Consider the following 18,314-nt stretch of genomic DNA (forward strand, 5'->3'; position numbering starts at 1 on the left):
CACCATGTTTTGGGTAAGGAACATTTTTTTTTTGTAGTGGAGGTAAAATTGTTTTCATGTTACAACCAAATAAAAAGTAAATTTTATATCTTCTTATCTCTAATTTATCTTCTCTACCTTAATAGCATAATTACTAAGTCAACAATTTATGGCATCTTTAAGATTTTTCTTTTGCTATCACTAATCTTTGTGTACTATAACTCTATTTGTGACATATTATAAAATTAGTTAACGTGTGCCATGTAATTGTAATTTGGGTTTGTTAACCATTAAAATAAAAATTTCCTACATTTGTTTATTTTTGTAAAATTTGTAATGCAATTAAGATAATATGATATAATTTTGGTGCATAGCACCGGGTATAATACGAGTATTATGTAAATCGGTTACACCTAAATATTAGGGATATTCCAAATTGATAATTGATATATTAATGGTAACAAATAAAATCATGGATATTCCAAATTGTATTTTCGGAAGATTTTAATTAGTCCTATATCACGTTGTTTCCAAAGATTTTTAAACACGATATTACAAATTTATTTTTCACAGATTTTATCAATAGACCACAATGTTAACCAAAGATAAATTACGAAATTGATAGATTGATTGGTTACAACTTAAATATTGGGTTACAAGATTGATTACGAAATAAAATCTAACCATTGTTATAGCACGATTACTTATCTAGAATCATTAACAATATAAACTTACAAAATATGTGTCTTTTTTCAAGCCTTCATATTTAGTATATGATTTTATTGCATAATGTTTTATCTAAAATTTTTTTTTAAAAACAATCACATAAATTATATTTTATATAAAAATTAAAATATAAATAAAATGAATTTCAACCCGTGCTCTAGCACGGGTCTTAATCTAGTTAAAACTACTATATTGCTAAAAAATTAGTATGTTCCTACCAAAAAAAATTAGTGCATATCCCCTCCGTTTCACAAAAAGTGTCATTTTGACACAATGCACACAAATTAAGAAAAATAGAATTGTATCTGTTTACCCCTATTTAATAAGTGACTAATGGTTTAAATTCAATGAAAATGAACTTTGGGATAAAAGGTAAATTAGAAAATTTAGTATAAAAATTACAGTGGAATTGTAAAGTGACAGTTTTTATGAAACAAGAAAAAATCTCCAAAATGACACTCTTTGTGAAACACAGAGAGTATGTTATACGATAGCTTCATTTCTAGTGTTTTCTTAAAAAGAAAATTATGTTAAAAAGAAAAGAATGCTAAATACATGAAGCAATCAACTTTCTATAATAAGCAGTCACCTTATAGATTCATTATAGAATTTTGCTGATGTTGGAACTCTCCAAGAGTTAGATACAAAGTTAGAGAACTATATTCAGTATATTTTTTTTGATAAAGGATGACTAATGGAAGGGAAATCCCTCGATAAAAATCCCGAATTAGATCTCAAAGTGACGGGTTAGTGTGAGTTTATTATCAATGCGGTAAATAAAAATGAGATCAACAGAGTTCTTTTTGTTGTTGTATATCTGACTTTCACTTGATGTGCTTTGCTTGATGGAGGTAGACTATGGAAGGTGAGCCCAAAATTAAGCTCCTGTGATCCATTTCGTGCAACTTGTCAAAACGGTGTCCAACGTGATATGGTTAGAATTACATGTAATGGCAGCAGAAAATTACTATACTGTATATATACGCCCCAGCAACAACTTGTAACATGTGATGTTTAACCGCTTTATATCCAATAAAACTAGGGGGTCGACATTTAAACCTAACAAACCGACCAAATTATCCCAAACCGATTAAACATAAATTCATGCATCAACCCATATCAATAACCCAAATAAATCTACTTGTGTGTTAATGGAATGTGAAAAAGTATATTATGGATTGAAACATATTACCATTGTACATAACATAGTCTTTACACTTACACATCTGTAAAACCATATTATTTTCAAGGGTCGAAAATTCGTGATGCTTTGTCCAAAAAAAAACCTGTTATTCCGCGGGTTAAAATTCATACTTTCAATGCATGCTTTGGTGGCTCACATTGAAAGACACTAAAGACATTGATTTTGAAGGATGAAGCCACAAGTTAGAGAAGAAGAAACGAAAAGACAAAAAGGCTTTCGTAATCAGTGCACCTCCTTTTTGGCTTTTTTCAACCAAATAGTTAAAAGAGTCAAACAAAACATTGAACAAGCTGAATTCAGATACCACAAGTGGTGCCATTGGTCACAGAGGTGATGTAAGCGAATCTATGTGTCCCAAAACATTATTCGTATAGTCAGCGAGCCCGTGATCAAACAAGAACCCGTGTACATATATGTATGTATGTATGTATGTATGTATTTTAACATTTCTTGCATTCACTTTTTCACTTCAAGAGATTAAAGAAAACAAAGAGCAATGATTGGTTTCTAGATAAGATGTCACAGTTTTCAATTTTTCATCCCATTGGTTTTGCCAATTTCCAAGAGACGTTAAAAAGTTAAAACAACAGAGATATTCTCAATAAACACTGTAACATATACATTTTTTTTGGGGTCAGTTTCTGTTTAAAACTCTCTTGTGCTATAATTTGGACTCTGATCTTACATTACATTACACAATATTCAATGTGTACCTCAAATATTTACACACACATTCACGTGCGTCATAATTATGGTAAAGAGAAGAAAAGGACCAATCTTGTGTAGTTGAACGAAAAGGATATGATTCAGATTTTGCACCTACCAAAATACACACGTGAACCTCCCAATTGGGTCTTACTTCTTCTGCATCTGAATCATTTTTTCTTCACTATATGCCAAGCTTTAACATTTTCACACACATCCCCATCAATCATCATTACATATAGTTTTGAATAAACATGAGAGAGACAGAGAAAGAAAAAAAAGAAACATTTGAAAGAAAAGAGAAAAATTCACTAGGCATCTGAGATTAGTAGTACAAATGGTGTGAGGTTTCAGGTCGGTCCCTAAGCTACTTTCAAACTTGTTCTCTAACCACATTATTACTTAAGATTACATGATTTTTCGATGTTCGGTTAGTCTGTTAATTCCATCACATTCTTACTTCACACCATATCTTTTGGAGCTGCTTCCTCTTCAACTTCATGGAGTGACTTGTACCCATTCGTAGCGTCCGCTGAGGGGGACATCATTCACAATGTCGAAGTTGTACCTGAACTTTTTCAAAAACAAATGAGTGTTCATTCTCATCCTAATGACACACAACAAAATAAAGAACAAGCTTACTTCTCAATGAATAGCCTCTGTTGTTGCTGCTCTGCAAAAGCAAAGAACTCCTCCAGTTCACTAGTGGTTGGTATCGTGCTATCCCGGTCCCTTGTGTACTCTTTGGTTGGTGTGCGCATCGACCTTGTGCTAGACCCTGGTGTAACCATGATCTCATGATCCTCAACAAAGTTACAAGGCGCGCTCTCCCTTGTGCTGCAGAAAAAAAGAATCAGATAAGTAACTTCAATAACATTATCACCACAAAAGACACACAATGGAATCAAGAGTTGAACCAAAGCTAAACATTCAGAAGATAAAAAGAGGCTTGATTTAAGAAAACAACAAAAAAAGGTAGAGACTTTCTGAGTAATATGGTCCCATCAGATATTGCTATTGCAATAAATAACAAAGAGAAGGCAAAAAAAAAAAAAAAAAAACCCATTGTCAACTAGCGAGGGACAATAGCCCCAAAAAAAAACAGAGTATCCTACAAAAGTATTCCCCAAGTATGCAAAAAACACTAGGCCCCATGAACATGACACCACAGTACTTGAATTACACTTATGAGGAAAGTCTCAATTCTCATATGATCTTACATATTAAAAGCTTATGACCCTTTATACAACAACCCACTTTTTATAAAAAACGAAAACCATGTTTTAAACAAAGAAGTAAATCTCAGAATCATATCACTTCCAATGCCATTAGCCCATTAACAAAAGGTCTATTAACCTAATGAAATGCACAAAACAGGGTACAAAAATGTTATAAAGACGATAACTTTGTTAACATTGATAACCCTCTGCAATGAGGTACAACATGGGACAGACAACAATAACTCTAAAATATAAAATCAACCACCAAAAGAGACTCATACGGATGAAGCAGTAATAGCAAATAACCAGTACATCACAAGAGAGTAACCAAAACCAAACCAATTAGGGTAACATAAAAGACCTATTTCTTTCCGTTGTACTAAGCAAACACCATTGATTTGAAGCAAACAACAAAAGCTTCAGAGAAAGCTTTCTCATTTGAGCAAAAGTCCTATGTAAGACTTAAACTAAAATTAAGACAGAACACACAAAATCGAATTGGTAAGAAGATAAAATTAGGGCACCAACAAAAAAAACGAACGAACCTGTGTCTAGATTCAAAATCGAGGCTGTTATCTCCAGAGACTTGGGCACTCGCGGAATTATCAAAACATTCATCTCCATTACAGGTCTGAGCTACAGGAACCGAGTCAACCGAGTTAACAGAGTCAACGCGAGGCTCTTTGATTCCCGATTTACGAACTCTCGGTCTCGGAGGCTGCTGTCTCGGTTCAATCAGCGAAGAGGGTTTCTCGAGACGGCGGCTACGGAGCTGAAGGTAACAAGAAGAGTCGTCTGGTAGAGCTGAATCGGAAGCGGAGGAGTTGAGCCGCTTCAAAGCTAGGGTTTTGGCGGCCCTGGTTCGAACACCCATAGAAGTAGGCTCGGTGACCTCCATGACGCCAATTTTGCCGGTAGTTTTGGATTTTTTCATGTATTTCCCCATTTTTGGATTGGGAAAGCTTGAAAGCGGAAAGAGAAAATTGGGAGGGAAAAGCTTCGAGGAAGGAGAAGAAGAGGGAAAGTGAGAAAAATGGGAAAAAAAAGCTTTTCGAGTTTTTTTGTGTTGTGTGTCGTGTGTGGGGTTAAAAAAATAAATAAAAAGCAAAGGAGGAAATAAAATTTATAATTTTCAAATAAATATAAAAATTATTATTTTTTTAAAGGAAATTATCTAGAATATTGCATAAAAGTAGGTTTATTACTAGACTAACACATTTAGATTTCTGTGTTACTAGAATAACACATAAAAGTTTGCAAATTATTTCTATATCTGAGTTGTGTGTTTTATTACGATTTATGCCATTCTCTTTTAAAACGAAGATCGTAAAAGGGGAAAATAAAAAGATCATAAACCTAAGTCGATCTCTTGAATCTTTGTGTTGTTTGTCTTACGATTGTTGGGTTGAGATCAGCTATTTTTAGATAGCTTGCAGCGTGAAAAGAATCTGTGTGGAGGACGTTTGGCTGGACGGCCACTGACGGCGAGTTGACGGCGAGGTGGTTTGAAGTAGAGGAGGAGGGAAATAAAGCGATTTGCTCAGAGGTAAATTTCTATATCGTGGTTTAGTCTCTATTGCTTACGGTTTTCTTATACCCGAGTATTACATAATAGGCCTTGTATATTGTATGTTAGTTTTCTGTATGTTGTTGAGCTCTGTTTTTCGGAAGATATTTGTGTGACTTCATGTTGCTTCGTTGCTAATCTAAGCAACAAATGTTTTGTGATATTGAATTAATAACTAAACTAAAGCTTCTGTCGTAGATATGGGGTCAAGCAAGAGGTATCCAAGTAGGTTGTATGGGGTTGGTAATTTTCCACTGCCGATGAGAAGCATGCACCACGATTGTAGTTTGTCCAATCTTGGTGGTTTGAAAGGCTTTGTTGGTGATGAGGTGTATGACAAAATAAGAAAGAATTCGCAGCTGGGAGTTCTATTGGATCTAGCCGAATCTGACTACCTGTTTTGTGGGAAGACCATCCATTATCTATTATCCAATCAATTGGCAATAAACATTCCTTCGGAGGTATGGTTTTTGGTTGGAGGAAAGCCGTTGAGGTTCTCTCTATATGAATATGAAGAAATTAGTGGTTTGAATTGTGAGAAGATTGATGAAACAGAGTTTGAAGTCGATCATACACCTTTATGGGCGGCTTTAAAGGTGAAAGCTTTTAATGGACCCAACTGGGAGGAGCTAGTTGAGGGTTTGAGAAGCTGCCGTGGGTGGTCTGATGAAATGAAGACGCAGATAGCTCGGTTGTATCTTGTTCATGTTGGAGTGCTTGGTTTATCAAGGAACAGTCGGATTCCTCTGGAATACGCTAAACGGGCGTTGAATGAAGAAGCATTTGAGAGTTTTCAATGGGGTAGGGTTGGATTCAAGAGTTTAGTTGATTCCATCAAAGTCCTTGGGTTACCTAACAATGCTTATACCCTCCATGGATGTGTCCATGTATTGCTGATATGGGCATTTGAGAGCGTGAAGGTGCTGGGGGCTAGCTACGGGAATGTAAGAGAAGGTGTAGATTTGCCTCTGTTAAGGTGGAGAGGAGGGAGGCCAAGGAAGGATATCGAAGCCTTCATATCCGGGAGCAAACTCCTTAATAATGGGGAGGTATGCCTTCAATTTACGTATACATTATTTGTCTGCATTTTTTCTTTGTGATAGATTATTAAAAGTTATGGTATCTGAAATGCAGCTTCAGGTGAAGCATTTAGTACCTAAACCTTTGGAGTTTATATATCCAGATTGGCCAGGACAGTATTGTGTGTATGGTGTAGGAGAAGGTTTGAAGAAGAAACTGGATAATCTGCTGTTAGACGTGATCAATGGCGAAGTGGATGAAAGAGAATGGGATTGTGTAAAAAAAAGGAAGGGGGAACATACGAAGAAGAGGGAGAGGAGGCAACATGTTGCAGGGGTAAGTGACGATGATTTCCTTGAAACAGCCCCAACCAGCATCCGTAATGTCCGCAATAATGCGAAGGAGCAGAAAGAAAGTGTTGGGGACAAATGTTCAGCAGAGAAGGCGTCTGGAGATAAGCATTCAGGTGTGCAGGGTGAAGATGGTAGTGGAAGGTTATTTACTATGGTTGAAACACTAGGGGCGAAAATGGATAATATTCAGATATCGTTTTCTAGAGCAATAGCGGAAATTGTGTTCAAACTTCAAGGTATGGAGAGTAGGATGGGTAACTTTGAGAGTGACGTTCAAATATTGAAGAAAGTTGTTATCAACACAACGGATGGAGGAGCGCATACGCAAGGACCTCTTACATTAAGAAATGACGAACAAAAAATAGAGGAAGTATGATCTGCGTACCGTATTGATAAAATTGTTATTATATATCTATTGTTCAGTATGAAGTCATTGTATTTATATATTCGAGGAAACAATATCAATTTCAGTTTTGTCAAGTTGTATAATTAATTTTGTAATTATTTTGATATATGATTTTTTTCGTACACACAATTTAGCAATTTGTATACTTTGTCTCTAGTTTAACAGCGTCATATTATATTTCAAATGTCTTGTAAATAACGTCAAATACATGTCTTTTGTTTCAAGTCATGGCTATATCAGATAAAGCATTCGGACAAGGATGGTTATAAAGTTGCTAGTTGTGTTAGGAATCCGTTAGCCATTAAGGATAAGGTAATGTGGTCTGGGAGTATTAAAATCAAACCAGAGGATAGTGTAGAGCGAATTCCAAAGCAGATGGTAGACAGTGTACAGCGTGTCAAAAGAGTACAGAGTTGGGAGACAGAGGAAGGCGATAAAAGAGCAAAGTATAATGACAAAGTTGATGGAGCAGGTGCTCAACCCGTTCCTATTAATGTTATCCATCCGGTAAGTGGTGGTAACCCTCGCTCGTCGGATCGAAAGTGCGAATCTGTTGTGGATTTAACCAATGAGACCAGGAGTCGTGCATCGTCTCATACAGTGAAAGATAAGGAGAAAGCCATGTATTTTGCATATTTGTTACAAAAGGTGTTTCCTCCATCAAGAGAGCTTGATCTTCTATTAGTAGATCCAGTGGGCACCAACCCTAATGACGAATCAATGCGAGCTGCATTAATGACCCGACGTGAAAGCAACATTGTAGTCCTATCTCCCGCAGTGTACGATCCTTTTAGTGAGGCAAGTCCTGAGAAAATTGCAAAGCTGATGTCCTTCCTAACTGATGATTTGTAAGTCTTCATTTAGAGTTGTATATAATTAGTGTCTATATTCGGATTTGAGGACTACGATCTATAACTGATTTGTTAATTTTGGTATTCAGGGCTAAAGTACCTTCCACTGGAAATGCCGAATTTTATGTTCGCCTCCTGACCCCTAAACAATTGTGGCCAACTACAACATTCGGCTGGTTATGGGATGCGGTAAGCTTCGTAGCATAACATTTGACGCAGTTAACTATGGTATACTAATGCCTGATAGATGTCACTCGTGTTGCAGCACATGGTTACATGTATGCATATGTTCCGTATTAGGGGGACGCAAACGCCATCCCCATATAAAACAGATCGTATTGCTTTTCTCGATCCTTTGTTTGTTAGTATGTGGGCACTCGAATTCCCTAAAATGGAAGCCTCTAATCAATGGGTTTTTGGAGAAGGTTGTTTTGAGACGTACGTGGGAAGGCTGCCAAAATACGGAATGACAAACAAAGTGTGGGTTGACGATGTAGACACCCTGCTCTTCCCATACAACCTCGATAACAACCATTGGGTAGCCATCGAAGCTGACTTAGTCCAGCGGAGGCTAAGAGTTTACCATAGCATAAACAGCGGTAGAACCGATGAGAGTCTACAAAAGAAGTGCAAACCGTTCGCAAAAATGATTCCACGCTTGATACAAGCATATAACCGGAGGTACAAAGATGAGCATATCGGGGCGGCGGCATTTAGTTACTACCGGGTGAAAACACTCCCACAGAACTATCAACAAGGTGACTGTGGTGTGTACACGTTGAAGTGCTTAGAGTGTATAGCTCTTGGAGTAAATTACACAGGCCTATGTGATGCGGCCATGCCTTCTATTAGGATGAAACTTGCTGCAGACGTGTTTGATGAGGTCCTAGACGGAGACTGCTTTCTCCAACTAGATGCTACGTCGGAGACAGTAGATTATCCAGAAGCTGAGTTCAACTCGGGATCAAAAAGTTGAAGAGGTTCCATGTACATTACCGGAGCAGTATGATTTTGCAAAATTGAAGATTGATTTTACGCGTGTTGCTAATAGAAGATGCGTGTTTGGTCATTATTTTGGTAACATGTGGGATTTGAGGATGTCGTTCTTAGATTTTCCGAGGTCTGGTCACTCAAATAGCTCCTATCGGTTGTTTGTAAACCCTCTTCAGGTGTAGTGTTTTTTGTATATTGGAGGGTGTAGATATGTATCATTATGACGTCTTTCTAACCAGTATTAGTATATGTTAGGCCTTTATCAGATGTGTACGTACCATCAACTAAGTAACGGCCTTAATATGGTCTGTGTACAGACGTACGTATATTCATATATGTACGTACCATCAACTAAGGAACGGCCTTATTATGGTCTGTGTACAGACGTACGTATATTTATGATCTGTGTACACACGTACGTGTATTCATCAGTGTACGTACAATCGTTTTTCTACCGTTATAGACTTTATTTTTAGGTGGATGGTTGGTGCTTAGTTTCTATCCATTATGAGCACACTAACTTGTCCCTACTGGCAATCCTATGATATGATGAGCGAGGCAATTAAATTGTATTCAAAGTCAGCGAACCATAATCATCCTAAGAGACTGTTACGGATCATATGGACCACCTGCGTGAATGTAATAAGTACAACCAGGAAGAATGTTTATTCGCTACTTAATTTATCGGACCAATACAGCCTTCGTAGACGTCCATCGCGAACTTCTTTCGGAAATTGTCAATATTGTTGTCGCAGATCTTCAAGCAATCAGTGATCGGTTTACCCATGCTCAACAGTTCTAAAAACTTCATAGTAAAAGGTCCACAATCTCCCGTCCTCAAGTTTTGTCCTACTAGGCTAAACCTTTCAGCGGTAAATGGATCGAGAGGGTAGTTGACATCGATAACCCTCTGAAGTAGGTACGGTATCATCTCACACACCGGCTTGATCCGGGACATTACAAGGGTTTCTCTGGTGGAGGTCATCAAAGGATCGTAAATGGAAACATGTCTCGTTATAAGATTTATGCCCACTCCTACCCAATGCTTAGATTTCCAGTTCATTGGAGCATATATAACGTCGACATCTGTAACCCACTTCAACCTTGGTTCGTGGTGCATCCTTTCCCCATTGACGATGTCAATGAGTACTTCGTCCCATCTGAAATTCCGTTTCGCTGTGCTCCTGTTGAATGCTTGGAACCTTCTTGTCAACTCGTAAAATAGAACGTCGTCCAAAATTACGGTCCTTTGTTTTATCATTTCTTCTCCGTTTTTGTGCCACAGCGTTAGGGCAATCATCTCCATGTGCTGCAGATGCAGTTAAATGCAAACCCGTTGTGGGATTTAAATCCAACAAGAAACCATGAACACACCAAAATCGTGTAGTTAAAGTTTAAAATATGTACCTGACTATGGACCCATTTTTGGGACGATATAAGAGTAGAGAAGAATAGGATATCTGCCTTGCGGAATCCGAAAAAGGTGTGTACCCTGTGCAATTTTTTTTAATTATGGATACCCTATATCAATGATTGAGGATATCAATATGTCATCGGAGTAATATATACTACACTTACACATTATCTTGTTTTATCAACTCGGTGAATTTGGTGAGTAAAGTTGGCATTGCGGCAGCTTGTTTTCTCCTTGTAGCAAACCAACGTGTCAACATATTCCGAACAGCTTCTAGTAACTCTACAATAGGATAGGCTTTGGCAGGATTCAGTACTTTGTTTAGCGATTCTGCAATGTTGCTCGTGGTGAAGTTGTACCTATCACCAGGAAAGTGCGCCCTGCTCCACTTGGTTACATCTGCACGAACCAAGTAAGCATGCAGTTGCGGATTCGCTTCTTGAATTTGCTGGAAGATTTCTTCGAAATCAACTACACGGTACGCTGCAACTGCTTTTTTTACCAGCCGGAATGTTTCGCTCCCACTAAATCTCAGGATAATATTCTTGTGAAGATGATAAGTGCAGATTCCTCGACTTGCCAGGGGGTACACTTTAGCGATAGCTTTACCAATAGATTTATGCCGGTCAGATATCAGTACAAGCTCTTCATCATCAGCAATTACACTACTTAATTGAGTAAAGAACCATTCCCACGACACGTCGTTCTCTGTATCAACAACCGCATACGCCAGAGGGAAAATATTAAAATTCCCATCTTGTGTTGTCGCTATCAGAAGAGTCCCTTTGAATTCACCTTTCAAAAAGGTTCCATCTACAACTACAACTTTCCGCATATACCTGAAACCCTTAATGCATCCAGCAATCGCAATGAAAACATACTTGAATCTGTCTTCTGCATCAACGACCAGTCTAGTAAGGGTCCCCGGATTAGAGGACCTCAGCCTGTATAAATATGCCGGTAATTCAGCGTTTTTACTTTCAGGTGTACCCCTAACATACTCCCGCGCCTTTATAAGTGTACGATGTGCCTTCCAGTAGCCAAGCTATTATATGAAAATGGTCAGTAAAAGACATCAGCACTAAACACTATCAACTAGATCGAATTATATATATGTGCAGTGCAGGCCATAGAATCAACTAATTTCTGACAAACTCAACAAACTTAAGCTACGATCTGTTTGTACACCCTATAAACAAGTACACTCACAGAGCCAACCATAAAACAAACATATTCAAGTATTCCAGTAGCCAACCTGTACACCATATCGTAGGTTGAGCCCATCCCCAACAAGATTTGGCACAACAGAACTTCCCACACCACCAACATAATCCTTGTATAATTGAGCTAGGATTGGTGGTTTAGCATTACGGCTACGGCCATATCGTTCTGTAACAGAGCAAGTATGTTCACGATAATATCTGCGAATATGAAACACCGGCGAATCACCCATGGTTGAAGCCCGTATTCTCCATTTACAACCTTTTACCCAACACTCAACGATTAACAAAACGGGCGTTGAATATCGAACATTGTAATCATATTTATCTAATACACTCAGCACCCTCAACCTTGCCACCAATGTTTCTTTGCTATCAAACTTATCCCCACAACAATATCACCACCTCCGTTTTCTATTTTGCGAACCTCCTTCTCAATTGCATCAGTTGCAGAGTTAGTCTTGCGGGTACGGTTATTTGATTCTGTGTTACACACATTTTCCTCTATACAAGACCCACCCCCAGGTCCGTCGTCCAATGATTCCTCTGCTTCATCCAGGGCGAAGTTGGAGTACAGCAGATAGTCTTCATCCCCTGAACTTGCACCATCGCTGTCGTCACACTAATCAAATCTACTGTTGTCCTCGTCATCTGCTTCATCTTCATCTAGATCATTTCCTACATTATCTTCACCGTCTTCCTTCCGACTCTCGTACTCATCATCTTTCTCTCCCATTTCCTCTGCCACGCCTACGAAATCATCTACAACGACTTCAGGGGTCTTGGGTGTTGGTTCTGGGGTTTTCGGTTTAACTTCCTCGAACAAGGTTTCACCAGATTTAGCTTCGATTTCAACGCATAGCCGGATGAGTTCACTCCTATGCTGTTTGAGAAAGTTTTGAAACTGCCGACCATTCGAAACAATCACCGGTGGCATATAACATCCGCTTTTTTTATATCTATCTAACATATAGCTCAACTTTATCGCGGAAGTTCTTTCACAGAAACCAAAGTCATCGTACACCATAGCAGTAAAGTCTTCAAACTTTGTTTCTTTATCGGCAACTATAATCTTGCACCCTTTCCTAGTATCAACATCAAACAACCAGCGCTTTTTGTCTACCCTCCACCTCCCACACGCCAATACGATATCTTGCTCTTCCATGGATGAACCGAGATCAAAGATTAAAGAAACTGAGTAGGAAAAAGACGTTTGCTCCGGCAGACAAACAGAACACGATTGATGAATCTGCTACAAACTTTATTACATGAACACCATAGATCGGAAGAACAGTAAAGGTGTTTAGATCTTCTTCAAATAACTTTATCGCAACGCTCGACTGTCTTTGCCAGCTCAAACAAATTCGTGTTATTCTGGTAAGACTTTACAGCTGTCAATCTTGCTTACTAAATCTACCACGGACAAGAAGCCTACCACAACACTACGAAAACTATTTCAAAAAACAAACAAAGTATACCAAAAATATCTGTAAGGAGAGAAGGCTGTCGCATAAATCTGTCGCAACATGCCATTAGTTTACCATAAATATCTTCCCACCCTGTTACGTATGCCGCTACACGCGCTTAAAACAAAAGTCTATCATCAAAGGGAAATTCCTCTACCAACTTAATCTAACGAATCGATTTCATGTACGTCCACCGATAAGTGTACCAACACTACAACTAAGTGTACCATCTACAGTGACCGATAAGTGTACCAAGACTACAACTAAGTGTACCAAAAATATCTGACGTACACCTTTAATCAGTCCACGTGTATAAATCTACCATCAAAAGATCGGTAGACTTAGTCCCAACTTCCAATGTTTTTTTTTTCCTAATGGCATTAGCCGTAATTACGTTTTTTCTCAACACTAGTTTCAGGGGTAGTATAGGTACAAGGTGTTAGTCTAGTCATTACAAACAATTGTATGTTGCTTTTGTAATAAGGAAGCTTTTATGCAATATTCTAGTAACTCACCCTTTTTTAAATAACCTCTCAAATTCATGTCATTTGTTTGTTGGTTGTTATTTGCTGCATACTGAATTCTCTTGTGTAATTTGTTTTTTTTTTTTCTCAACCTCAACTTCATATTAACCAAATATTTAGTTCTACGTTATCCTTTTCTACTATATTTTCAGCCCACAATAGCAACATAGAAAACAGTTTAGCAGCATGATTCTCAAAAGAGAGTGCTTCATTTGCTATTCTATCGGTCATTTGTTGCTTTCACGATATGCAAATACTACTTTCATCTCTTCAAATTACTGGGAAATATGCTGAATGTCTTGAATAATGGGGCCTAAATGCATTGATACTGATTCCCCCTTGATCATAGACACGAGCTGTTGAGATTCAGTTTCAAAGATTACCTTCAGGTACTAAAGTCGGACCAGGGTCATCATTGTCCATCTGAGACTCTCAGTCTCCACTTCCAGCACTTTATTGGCTTTCAGTATAGCCCTTGCACCCAGATAGAGTACATTTTTCTCAGAATTTCTGAGAACCCATGCTATTCCCCAATTTTTTTTTTCTGCACTCCATGCTCCATCAACGTTACACTTGACCCAGGTAGGTGGTGGTGGAAGCCACTTGATCTGATGGGCCTATGGTCTTGGTGTATGTGATGGCCGCCTCCTCTTTTCCTGACTCAGCATCCATTCCTCCATATCCTCTTTTGCTCTTCTTACCATTTTCCGTGCATCGTAATCCTTCCCTTTGAATATATAATTGTTTCTGCTTTACCATAATCTCCATAATAGCCATAAAGTGATACTACTATCGATGACCAGGTGGGGATGTATCCGGTTCATATTAAGGACACAATACATGTTCTCATATAATGAATCTGACCACTCTACACCTGGAGGCGCAGGGATAGGAGATACAGCCCAAGTCAGTCGAGTATAAGAGCATTTGAACAGGAGGTGATTAATTGTTTCTGTTGTTGTTGGGCATCAGCTACAAGCTCCATCTTTGTGTCTATATGCCAAGTTGCTTGTCACTGAAATACAATTACTCAAACATCTCCACAAGAAATGGTGTACCTTAGGTGAGACATATGTTGTCCAAATCTGTTTGAATTGAGGGTCTAAGCTGGGCTGAATCACTTCGTGAGATTGGCTTTGACGCTTCATAATCTCCCTAAGTACCCAATATCCAGATTAAACTATATATTGACCGTCTCTAGAATAGTCTCCTTGGTCTGATTCGGATGATCTTTGATTGGACATCCTACGGAAATAGAGTTGAAAGTAAATCCTTATTCCATTCTCTCCCATCTGCTTCCAACAGCTCCTTGACGACTCTAAGAGAAGAAACCATCCTACGTTGCTCTTGCGGGATTTGTTGTATCACATGAGCTCCCCTTGCTGGTTTGGATGAGATCCACTGGTGATTCCAGATATTGATGTATGATCCATTACCAATGACTGCTCTCAGGCCTTATCTGATCAGTCCATGCGCTTCATGGATGCTCCTCCATGCGAACGATGGTCTAGAGCCCAATAGTGCTTTAAGGGGATTTATTTTCCTGAAATATCTGTTTTTATAGATTCGGCCTAAGAGGGACTCCAATCTTGTGATTATCCTCCATAATTGTTTCCCCAACATAGCAATATTGAAATCTTCAATATTTTTAAATCCCAGACCATCTTCCATTTTTGGTTTTTGTTAACTGATCCCATGCTTTCCAATGTAGTCCTCTAGACGCTCTTGTTCTTCCACTAAAATTAGCCATGACTGATGAAATTTGGTGGAAAAGTGTGGCAGGTAGCTTGAAACAACTCATTGTGAAGGTAGGAAGAGCCATGACAATCGACTTTAGCACTACCTCCTTTCCTCCGGGAGATAGATAATTGGTTTGCCAGCTTGAAACCTTTGCCTTGAGTCTTTCTCTTAGCTACTGTAGGGTTTCAACTTTTGACCCTTGGAAAGAATCAGGGAGACCCATATACACTCACTGGCCACCTTCTTTCTCAATCCCCAACTTTTACTTTATTTCGATCCTTCTCTCCTCTGGGATCTTCTTTCCGAAGGTTATGCTTGATTTTTGATAATTAACCTTCTATCCCGAAACAATGCTGTACTCCTCCATAATTTTGATAAAATGACTAAGTTCTTCCTCTTCCTTTCGACAGTAAAACATACTATTGTCTGCAAATAATATATGGGATACTAGTTGAGCTCCATCTGCAACCTTAAGCCATGTTATCTGCCCTTTTCCTTTCTGCTAATTGCATCATCTTTATCAACATTTCAGTACAAATGACAAATAAATATGGCACTACAAGAAAATCGTGTATTCATATCAGAAGAAGATAGCGTTTTAAGTGTTTATGCTATGGTTGACTTAGCCTTGATTTTACATAGCGTTTGTGTTTTCGTAAACGTTATCATTGTGTTGGACAGATAAAAAAAATGATATGCGGGAAAATATTTGTTTCTACAATAGCACCCATACAAATAAAACGTTATGTTATTGTTGAGCGCGTAAAGGAATTAATGTGCCTGCCACTAGAAAAAATAATAATATAAAAATAGATTACAAAAATTGTTTTGTTTCTTAATTTTCTCTAAGGCAAGATAGATCCTTCCTTTCACTTATTCTCCTCGTTTCTTTATCTCTTTCTCATCTTCGTCATCTCTTTTTTTTCCATCATTTCTCGTTTTGTCCGAACTCATCTTTTCTGACCTGATGTTTATTTCCAGATCTGGTCACGCTCAATCTCTATTGTCAAAGTAATCGAAGAAAATCCTGGTGAGAGATGTTTTGCTGCTTCTCTAAAGGCTGAGAGGGTTCTACTCCGTCCCCGTCGTCTTTGTCTATGTTGCCTCCATGGCTCCATCATCGTTTCTTAGATCTGTTGTCATTTCCACATATTAGTCAGTGAGTTTGTACCTAAATCTTTTTAGTATTTGAGATTTTGATTTAGGGTTCACCAAATAATCTGGAATTCGGGAGTAACGTGAAAGGAGAGTCTCCAATTTCCATGAGTGGACGGAACTTTCAAGACCACATAACCACAACACTCGCCACAGGGTCCCAAGTAGACAGCTTCGTCGGATCTCCTCTCAACCACGCTCATGATTCAAAGTCATCAAATCAAAATCATGGTTTCTATATCTGTTTGGGGAATGTGATAGACAAGTTTTCATCCAGGATATCAATTCTCTATGCAGTTGTAATACAAAGGGTTATCAATGCAAATGGTTTTTAATTGCTAGCAGGAAGGATATGATCAGAACAGTACAAGTCAAGCCAAACAAAAAAGGTTTTGTTCTAACAATCCTAAGATAATAAAATAAAATAATATAAACAAGAAACCACACGACCTAAGCACTCGATGCAAGCATTCGAGTACAGGATCGGGTGGGGTGATCGAGTATGCAAATGAGATATGAACAACTCGAGGTATTACTCAATGCAGGTTATCGTGTACCTGATCGGGTAAGGGATCGAGTGATGAAGAAAAATGCAAGCAATTAAAATACGAAAGCTTCTAAGGATGGGGTAATCGAATCATAAGCATTCTTGACCAATACAGATGCCTTACATGCCTCAAGCAAATATTTCCTAGACAATGAATCTCTAAATCTTGTTACCACACTCTCGCACTAGCAACAATCAACCTTGAATCACTTCCCTACCCAACTCTCGTTGGAGAAACATGACCAAGCAGGCATTAAAATTCGATTCATTATTGTCAGTAAACCCCTTACTCATCTAATCTCTTAGGCTAAGTGAGTAAACCTCTAGCATTGGTTGATTCAAGCATCTCATATACACCTCTCGGTGGTAAAACAGCTTAGATCTAATCTCAACCTCTCGGTCTGTTGACAGCATTAAGAACACCAACCTAGAAGGAAATCTATCAATTACATACAATCAAACTAAGGCATCCTAACCGATCAAGAACACAAAATCATCTATCCCATCCCTAGAAACTTTACTACACTACTCGGACATAATAACAAGAAACAAAACAACAAATAAGAACGAAAATTGCATTATAAACCCCTCCTCTTGGATCCTCCTCGATCGTGTTGGGGTTCGGACTTGTTCTTCCAGCTCAAAGGCTCCTTCGGGTATATGCTCGGGTTTCCCCATTTTAGGCTCTTTAGTACATGTTTTCATCCAAAACATGCAAATGCAAAAATACAACACTCTAAATGGTCTAAAAGTGAATTCCTACAGTTAATGACCTAAAAATGCTAAGTTAGAGGTATGAACAATGCAAAATATGGACAAAAAAGGATGCTAAAAACATAGTTTGAAATAAGTCTATGTAAGAACAATTCTTGCTTATAAGGTGAATCCATTTATTTTCTTTTTTCTTTTGTGTTCTCATCAAGAAGTGTATTTGTTCTCATCAAGAAGTGTATTTGTTCAAGTATTGCATAGCATCTTCCAAGTCAACTCACTAGAGCTAATGACGAAAAATAAGATATTAGGACTTTACTAATTAGAAAGTGATTAAGAAGTGAGTCGGTAAGTACTGATATTTTTGGCCACTCGACTTAACTACTTACAATTTCTTGAACCTTGGATACTGATATTGGTGAAAACATTCTAGGATTAGCAAGTGATTTTTTTCCACAACATTTCTAATCTGTTCTAAGTAAATGTCCATAGTTATAAACTTCAAGAGATTAC

General features: G+C 38.1%; 2 protein-coding genes across 2 annotated transcripts; one reads left to right on the top strand and one right to left on the bottom strand.

Moving 5' to 3' along the window:
• Positions 1-2,901: 2,901 nt before the first annotated feature.
• LOC104723093 (cyclin-dependent kinase inhibitor 3) lies at positions 2,902-4,900 on the bottom strand. The gene is made up of 3 exons (XM_010441392.3): positions 4,380-4,900; positions 3,257-3,451; positions 2,902-3,182 (listed from the first exon to the last, which is right to left on the bottom strand). Exons 1-3 carry the CDS (start codon positions 4,778-4,780, stop codon positions 3,113-3,115), a joined length of 666 nt encoding a protein of 221 aa, XP_010439694.1. The 5' UTR covers positions 4,781-4,900; the 3' UTR covers positions 2,902-3,112.
• Positions 4,901-5,601: 701 nt separating this feature from the next.
• LOC104751261 (uncharacterized) lies at positions 5,602-9,007 on the top strand. The gene is made up of 7 exons (XM_087468267.1): positions 5,602-5,862; positions 5,944-6,450; positions 6,536-6,695; positions 6,786-7,144; positions 7,421-8,028; positions 8,121-8,220; positions 8,297-9,007. Exons 1-7 carry the CDS (start codon positions 5,602-5,604, stop codon positions 9,005-9,007), a joined length of 2,706 nt encoding a protein of 901 aa, XP_087324393.1.
• The last annotated feature ends 9,307 nt before the right edge of the window (positions 9,008-18,314 follow it).

This window comes from Camelina sativa, chromosome 2, assembly GCF_030686135.1.
Source record: "Camelina sativa cultivar CO46 ecotype springtype chromosome 2, ASM3068613v1".
NCBI classification, from domain to species: domain Eukaryota; kingdom Viridiplantae; phylum Streptophyta; class Magnoliopsida; order Brassicales; family Brassicaceae; genus Camelina; species Camelina sativa.

Excerpts from the sequence above, each read along its gene's own strand:
- LOC104751261 (XM_087468267.1), top strand. The coding sequence starts at position 5,602 with ATGGGGTCAAGCAAGAGGTATCCAAGTAGGTTGTATGGGGTTGGTAAT. Across the intron at positions 6,451-6,535 it reads AACTCCTTAATAATGGGGAG|CTTCAGGTGAAGCATTTAGT; the intron begins GTATGCCTTCAA and ends TCTGAAATGCAG. Across the intron at positions 8,029-8,120 it reads TCCTTCCTAACTGATGATTT|GGCTAAAGTACCTTCCACTG; the intron begins GTAAGTCTTCAT and ends TTTGGTATTCAG.
- LOC104723093 (XM_010441392.3), bottom strand. The coding sequence starts at position 4,780 with ATGGGGAAATACATGAAAAAATCCAAAACTACCGGCAAAATTGGCGTC. Across the intron at positions 3,452-4,379 it reads GATTTTGAATCTAGACACAG|CACAAGGGAGAGCGCGCCTT; the intron begins GTTCGTTCGTTT and ends TTTTTTCTGCAG. Across the intron at positions 3,183-3,256 it reads CAGAGGCTATTCATTGAGAA|GTACAACTTCGACATTGTGA; the intron begins GTAAGCTTGTTC and ends GAAAAAGTTCAG.